This window comes from Nicotiana tomentosiformis, chromosome 5, assembly GCF_000390325.3.
Source record: "Nicotiana tomentosiformis chromosome 5, ASM39032v3, whole genome shotgun sequence".
NCBI lineage: Eukaryota > Viridiplantae > Streptophyta > Magnoliopsida > Solanales > Solanaceae > Nicotiana > Nicotiana tomentosiformis.
Window position 1 is genome coordinate 76549411 of NC_090816.1, and position 8529 is coordinate 76557939.

The 8529-nt window shown below is 39.5% G+C and overlaps 2 protein-coding genes across 2 annotated transcripts; both read right to left on the bottom strand.

Annotated features, from left to right (window-relative positions):
* Positions 1-4369: 4369 nt before the first annotated feature.
* Positions 4370-4909, bottom strand: LOC138892600 (uncharacterized). The gene has a single exon (XM_070176336.1). The coding sequence runs from the start codon at positions 4907-4909 to the stop codon at positions 4370-4372; it is 540 nt and encodes a 179-aa protein (XP_070032437.1).
* A 2500-nt stretch (positions 4910-7409) lies between these two features.
* Positions 7410-7904, bottom strand: LOC138892601 (uncharacterized). The gene has a single exon (XM_070176337.1). The coding sequence runs from the start codon at positions 7902-7904 to the stop codon at positions 7410-7412; it is 495 nt and encodes a 164-aa protein (XP_070032438.1).
* Positions 7905-8529: the final 625 nt, after the last annotated feature.

Below are 8529 nucleotides of genomic sequence, written 5' to 3' on the forward strand. Positions count from 1 at the left end.
AAAGCATAAATTTCATCAACTAATTATTATTTTGCATGTTAAATTCATCAGTCGGGTTTAACATGAAAATTAATGAGCTTTCATAAAGGTGTATCATCAATCTTGTGTCTGAAGCAAAAATTTAATCAACTAATTATTATTTTGCATATATATATATATATATATATATATATATATATATATATATATATATTATTGTCTAATTTACCAGGTATATTGACCAACGAAAGAATCGCGCTTTTTAATAAATAAAAATAATAAATAATATACATAACTAATATTAGTTATATCAAGATTAAGAGTATAAGTACATTTAATTACTAGAGAATTTATTTTATTAAGTCAGTATAAAATATTTATCTCTACTTAGTCCGTTCAACACATACAGAATATATATATATATATATATATATATATATATATATATATATATATATATATATATATATATATTATCTAATTTACCAAGAATATTGACCAACGAAAGAATCTCCCCTTGTAATAAATAAAAACAATAAATAGTATACATAACTAATATTAATTATATCAAGATTAAGAGTATAAGTATATTTAATGACTAGAGAATTTATTTTATTAAGTCAGTATAAAATATTTATCTCTACCTAGTCCGTTCAATACATACAAAATGTATTAGCACAAGAAGTCAGAATTAAACCATCTTTCATAATCATGATAAATTATATTTAATCTTGTGATACAACATTCTTGATTGTTTATCCAATTCCATCATTAGATTGCGAACTCAAACTTTATACTTGTAAGAGCTGACGATTCAATCTTCTGTGTATAATCTAGACTTTATACACTAAGTCATCTACTATATAAGCTAAGGACAAAGACGAATATATATTCCATTTAAAACTTTATTAAGATTGAATAAATAATTTCATAATAAATACTATATCCAAACTTATGATTAATAGTATATATATGTCACGACCCAAAATTCCAGCAAAGGCCATGATGACACCTACCTCCAAGACTAGGCAAGCCAACATGCAATATGAATTCAAAACAATGAAACAAGATAAAATATGTTCGAAATAACATAAATAGTGGAATAAAACTTCAGAAATAGCTAATAAAATAATACCATAACATCAAATTTTAAGAACCAGGTAGTATAGAGTCATGAGCTCTAAAACCGGATACAAGAGATGTCTCAATAATACAATAATGTCTGAATGTATAAATACCAATAGATAAGGGAAGGGGACTCCAAGGGCCTACAACGTACATGCAGCGCTACCTTGAATTCTCTCTATTAAAAGTAATGCGCACTCCTGAGATCTACTGCCACCAACACTCGGATATACACAAAAATATGCAGAACTATAGTATGAGTACGGGATAACGTGTACTCAATTAGTATCAAGACAAACATCGGTGAAGTAGTGATGAGATTCAAGTTATATGATACTCACTAGCAATAATCTGTGCAATATATTATCATCACTGAAATCCCAACCTCGAGGTCGAGATGGTGCTTAACATTCACTTGCTAGGCAAGCCGACATGAAATATTAATTAATCAATTTTAGCAGTTAAAAACAAAATAATAATATTTAACAAGAAATAAATGCCAAATCTAACACAGTGCTAATATAAACCACGTGATAATATCTACTCCCAGAAATCCAGAGTCACAAGTACACTGGCAACTAGAAGTCTACAACCATAATCTGAAATAAATACAATTGTTCGAAAGAGAATAACAATAAAAATGGAAAATGGAAGGGGACTTCAAGGTCTACGAACGCCAGCGGATCTACCTCGAGTCTCCGTATAAAAATGATCCGAGCTGATGCACCTCAAGCACCGGTGGGACAAATACCAGTATCTGCACAAGAAGTGCAGAAGTGTAGTATGAGTACAACCGATCCAATGTACTCCGTAAGTATCGAGTCTAACCTCGATGAGGTAGTGACGAGGCTATGACAAGGCACCTACGAAAATAAACATGTACAAGTGTATATAAAACAACAGAATAGCAAAAAAAAATGATAAAATACTAACAGAGAGGGGACATGCGAAATGGGGAATATATAATAGATACTACAAGTATGAAGATACGAAATAACTAAGTAAATCACCAAAACCGAAAATCAGTTAAATCAATTATATGAAAATGGCACGGCATCACCCTTCGTACTTTTACTCTCGTCCTCACCATGCAATAATATGAATGTAATGGCACGATATCACCCTTCGTGCTTTTACTCTCGTCCTCACCATGTAATAATATGAAAAAAATGGCACGACATCGCCCTTGGTGCTTTTACTCTCGTCCTCACCATGCAATAATATAAATCCGAATAATAAACAATGTGGGGAATAATTTAACTTCAAATATGATGTCATAATATCAAACTCCAACTTCCAAAACATATTCAACATCTTTAAAATAAGCAATAATTACGAAACGAATAATTAAAGAAGTAATAATCTAGTCTAAGCATGGATAACATAATTAACGAAACAATATAATACAAAGAAACAATTTTCACTCGCATACTTTATCACAATGACAACGCATAGGTACTCGTCACCTCACATATATATTGTCCCCACACATAAAACATGTAGCAAATAGACCAACGGGTCCTAATCCATCAAGTCAAGGTTAATCACAATACTTACCTCACTTCCGCGATCAAATCAATGCTCAACCGCGGCTTTTTCTCTAGAATTAGCCTCCAAACCAATCAAATCTAACCAAATATAGTTCAAAATAAGCTTTAAAAATTACCCACGAGTGAAAAAGATTCAGTCTTTAATGTTTTTGGAAAAAAGTCAACAAAAGTCAATATCAGGCCTGCTAGGTCAAAACACGAGATTCAGACCAAAATCCAATTACCCATTCACCCCCGAGCCTGATTATGTGATTAGTTTCGATGTCCGATCTCAATTTGAGGTCTAAATCTCAATTTATCAAAATTCCCAATTCTCTACCCAAATCCCTAATTTCTATCATGAAAAAGCATAGATTAAAGGTTAAAATCAATGGATGTTTACGAAAATGTAAGAAAACAAGTTAAAATCTACTAACTTATGACATTTGGGATGAAGAACCTCTTCAAAATCGCCTCTAGGTCGAGCTCAAACTTCAAAATGGTGAGAAATGGGATAAATCCCGATTTTGGGATTGTTTTAATCACTAGCGTCAGGTCTTCTTCGCCTTCGCGAAGGACCTGACGCGATCGCGATGCAGCAACGTCCAAAGGCCTTCGTGTTCACGAGCCATTCTTCGCGTTCGCGAAGGCTTACTCCTCCTTCCTTCGCATTCGCGATCCAAGGAACGCGTTTGCGTAGAGTAACTGACCAGCTCCCCCTAGTCCCTCCCTAACCCTACTCGTTCGCGAGAGGCAGGTCGCGTTCGCAAATGGTAAACCCCTAACTACTTCGCGTTCGCGATGAATGAACTCCTCCCCATCCCATATTACCCTTCGCGATCGCGAGAGAGGCTTTGCGATCACGAGGAACATTGCACTAGACACCAGAAAACCAGCTGAAGCCTGCAACTCTAAGTCCAAAAATGACCTGTAGCCTATCCAAAACTCACCCGAGCCCCTCGGGCTCCAAACCAAACATGTACACAAGTCTAGTAATATCATACAAACTCGATCGCATGATCAAAACACAAAAATAACACCTAGAACTACAAATCAGACATCAAAGTGCATGGAGTTTTCAAAGAAACTCAAGAACTTTCAAATTTACAACCGAGCATCCGAATCCTATCAAATCAACTTCATTTTGTACCAAAATTTGCATACAAGTCTTAAATAGTAAAAAGAAGCTATACCAAGTCCAAGAACCAAAATCTGAACCCGGTAGCTAAAAATTCAACCTACGGTTAAACTTTGGAAATCTTTAAACCTTCAAATTACTAGTTTTCAACAAATCGCGTCAAATCGAGTTATGGACTTCCGAATTTAATTTCGGGCATACGCCCAAGTCCAAATCACGATATAGACCCACAAAAATCGTCAAAATACCGATCCGGAGTCGTTTACACAAAATGTTGACCGTAGTCAACTCAAATAATTTTTAAAGCAAAATTCATATTTTCTTCAATCTTTCACATAAAAACTTTCCAAAAATAATGATACAGATTGTGCACGCAAATTAAGAAATAGTAAACAAAGCTAATCGAGGTCTCAAAAAATGAAGTAAGGTCTAGAACTCAAAATGACATATCGGGTCATCACATTCTCCACCTCTAGAACAAACGTTCGTTCTCGAACGGACATAGAAAGGTACCTGGACTGGTAAAAAGGTGTGGTTATCTACTCCGCATATCAGACTCAGATTCCCACGTAGCTGTCACGATCGACTGACCTCTCTACTACACTCTAACATAAGGATAAGTCTTAGACCTTAACTTCCGAACATGCCGTGCTAAAATGGCCGCCGACTTCTCCTCGGAAGTCAAATCCTTGCCTAATTGGACTGAGCTGGAATCTAATACATGGGATGGATCACTGTGATACTTCAGGAGCATGGAAACATTGAACACCGGGTGAACTGCTGATAAGCTAGATGGCAATGCATGCTTATAGGCCACTTCACCAACTCTCTCAAGGATCTCAAAGGGTCTAATATACCTAGGGCTCAACTTGCCCTTCATCCTGAACCTCATCACACCCTTCATGGGTGAAACCCGGAGCAAAACCCTCTCTCCAACCATGAATGCAAAATAACGAACTCTCCAATCGGCATAACTCTTCTGCCTAGACTGTGTTGTACGAAGCCGATCCTGAATCATCTTGACCTTTTCCAAGGCATCCTGAACCAAATCGGTACCCAACAATCGAGCTTCTCCATGCTCAAACCAACCAACTGGAGAACGACACCGACTCCCATATAAGGCCTCAGAAGGAGCCATTTGAATACTCGATTGGTAGCTATTATTGTAAGCAAACTTTGCAAGCGGCAAGAATTGATCCAAGAACCCCTGAAATCCATAACACATGCGCGAAGAATATCCTCAAACATCTGAATGGTGCGCTCTGACTGTCCGTCCGTCTAAGGGTGAAATGTTATGCTCAAATCAACTTGTGTGTCTAACTCACATTGTACAACCCTCCAATAGTGTGATGTGAACTGTGTGCCCGGATCAGAAATAATGGACACCGACACACCATGAAGATGAATAATCTCACAGATGTAGATCTCAGCTAACTGCTATGAAGAATAAGCAGATTCCACCGGAATGAAGTGCGCTGACTTGGTCAACCTATCCACAATGACCCATACTGCGTCAAATTTCTTCAAAGTCCGTGGGAGCCCAACAACGAAATCCATGGTAATACGCTCCCACTTCCACTGGGGAATCTCAAGTCTCTAAAGTAATCCGCCAGGTCTCTGATACTCGTACTTCACCTGCTGGCGATTCAAACACCGAGCCACATATGCAACTATATCTTTCTTCATTGTTCTCCACCAATAATGTTGCCTCCAATCCTGATACATCTTGGCAGTACCCGGATTAATGGAATATCGCGAACTGTAGCCTCCTCAAGAATCAACTCATGAAGACCATACACATTGGGCACACAATTCTAACCCTGCATCCGCAACACCCCATCCTCTCCAATAGAAACCTCTTGGCATCACTGTGTTGCATCGTGTCCTTAAGGATAAGCAAATGGGGGTCGTTATACTAACGCTCTCTGATGCGCTTATACAAAGAAGACCAAGAGACCGTGCAAGCAAGAACCCAACTAGGCTCCAAAACATCTAACCTCACGAACTGATTGGCCAAAGCCTGAACCTTCAACTGTTGAGACACGTAAGAAATCACCTTGCCATCCCGCATTAATATTGTACAAGGCCTAGCACGCAATGCATCACAATACATAGTATAGGATCCTGAGCCCGTAGGCAACACCAACACTGGGGTTGTTGTCAAAGCAGTCTTAGGCTTTTGAAAGCTCAACTCACACTCATCGGACCACCTGAATGGGGAACCCTTCTGGGTCAATCTAGTCAATGGGGCTGCAATGGATGAAAACCCCTCCACGAACCGACTATAATAACCTGCCAAACCCTGAAAGCTCCAAATCTCTGAAGCTGATGTAGGTCTAGGACAGTTCTGAACTGCCTCAATCTTCTTAGGATCCGCTTTAATGCCCTTGCTAGATACAACATGCCCCAAAAAGGCATCGGAGTCCAACCAAAATTCATACTTTGAAAACATGGCATATAACTGACTATCTTTCAGAGTCTGAAGTACAACCCGGAGATGCTTCTTATGCTCCTCTCGACTGCGACAGTAGATCAAGATGTCATCAATGAAAACGATTACAAAAGAATCCAAATAGGTCTTAAATACCTGATTCATCAAATCCATAAATGCCGCTGGGGAATTTGTCAACCCAAATCATATCACTAGGAACTCATAATGCCCATACCGAGTCCGAAAAATTGTCTTAGGGACATCAAATGCCCCAATCTTCAACTGCTAGCCAGATCTCAAATCAATCTTCGAAAATACTTTGGCACCTTGAAGCTAATCAAACGAGTCATCAATCCTCAACAACAGATACTTGTTCTTGATGGTGACTTTGCTTAACTGCCGATAATCTATACACATCCTCATCGAACTATCCTTCTTTTTCACAAACAACACTGGTGCACCCCAGGGCGAGACACTAGGTCTAATGAATCCCTTATCAAGCAAATCCTGCAACTGCTCCTTCAGTTACTTTAACTCAGGCGGGGCCATACGGTATGGTGGAATAGAAATGGGCTGAGTTCCCGGAGCCAAGTCAATATAGAAGTCGATATCTCTATCGGGTGGCATCCCTGGCAAATCTACAGGAAACACCTCTGGAAACTCATGCACAACTGCTATTGAATCCATGGAAGGAACCTCCGTACTAGAATCACGAATATAGGCCAAATATTCTAGACATCCCTTCTCGACCATATGCCGAGCCTTCATATAAGAAATAACCCTACTGGTATAATGGCCAGTAGTTCCTCTTCACTCTAATCGAGGCAACCCCGGCATGGATGTGGTCACCATCTTGGCGTGATAGTCTAATATAGTGTGATAAGGTAACAACCAATCCATGCCTAAAATAACATCAAAGTCCACCAGACTATGTACACAAATCGAGAAGCACTAAGCGGAGCTAATCAAGGTCTCGAAGCATGGAAGTAAGGGCTAGAACTTAAAATGACCTATTGGGTCATCACATTCTCCACCTCTAAAAGAAACACCCGTCCTCAAACGTACATAAAAAGGTACTTCGACTGGTGAAAAGGTGTGGGTATCTACTCTGCATATCAGACTCAGACTCCTAAGTAGTTGCCTCAATTGGCTGACCTCTCCATTGCACTCTAACATAAGGATAACTTTTAAACCTCAACTTCCGGACCTACCGTGCTAGAATGGCCACCGACTCCTCCTCGTAAGTCAAATCCTTGTCCAATTGGACTAAGCTGAAATATAATACATGGGATGGATCACCATGATACTTCCAGAGCATGGAGACATGTATCACCGGGTGAACTACTGATAAGCTAGGTGGAAATGCAAGCTTGTAGGCCACTTCACCAACTCTTTCAAGGATCTCAAAGGGTCTAATATACCTAGGGCTCAACTTGCCCTTCTTCCCAAACCTCATCACACCCTTCATGAGTGAAACCCGAAGCAAAACCCTCTCTCCAACCATGAATGCAACATCACATATTTTCCGATCGGCATAACTCTTTTGCCTAGACTGTTTTGTACAAAGTTGATCCTGAGTCATCTTGACCTTTCCCAAAGCATACTGAGCCAAATCGGTACCCAACAGTCGAGCCTCTTCATGCGCAAGCCAACCAACTGGAGAATGACATCGCCTCCTATATAAGGCCTCATAAGGAGCCATCTGAATACTCGATTGGTAGCTATTGTTGTAGGCAAATTCCGCAAGTGGCAAGAATTGATCCCAAGAACCCCTGAAATCCATAACACAGGCCGGAAGCATATCCTCCAATATTTGAATGGTGCGCTCGCGCTGTCCGTCTGTTTGGGGGTGAAATGTTCTACTCAACTCAACCCGTGTGCCTAACTCACATTGTACGGCCCTCCAGAAGTGCGATGTGAACTGCATACCCCAATCAGAAATAATGGACACTGGCACACCGTGAAGACGAACAATCTCAGGAATTTAGATCTCAGCTAACCGCTTTGAAGAATAAGTAGATGCCACAAGAATAAAGTGCACCGACTTGGTCAACCTATCCACAATGACCCATATTGTGTCAAATTTCTTCAAAGTCCGTGGGAGCCCAACAATGAAATCCATGGTAATAGGCTCCCACTTCCACTCAGGAATATCATATCTCTGAAGCAAACAGTCGGGTCTCTGATGCTCGTACTTCGCCTGCAGGAAATTCAAACACCGAGCCACATAAACAACTATATCTTTCTTCATTCTTCTCCACCAATAATACTGCCTCAAATCCTGATACATCTTGGCGGCACCCAGATGAATGGAATATCGCAAACTG

Bases quoted from the DNA above. Each gene is read 5' to 3' on its own strand.
- LOC138892600 (XM_070176336.1), bottom strand. From the start codon at position 4,909: ATGGCTCCTTCTGAGGCCTTATATGGGAGTCGGTGTCGTTCTCCAGTT.
- LOC138892601 (XM_070176337.1), bottom strand. From the start codon at position 7,904: ATGGCTCCTTATGAGGCCTTATATAGGAGGCGATGTCATTCTCCAGTT.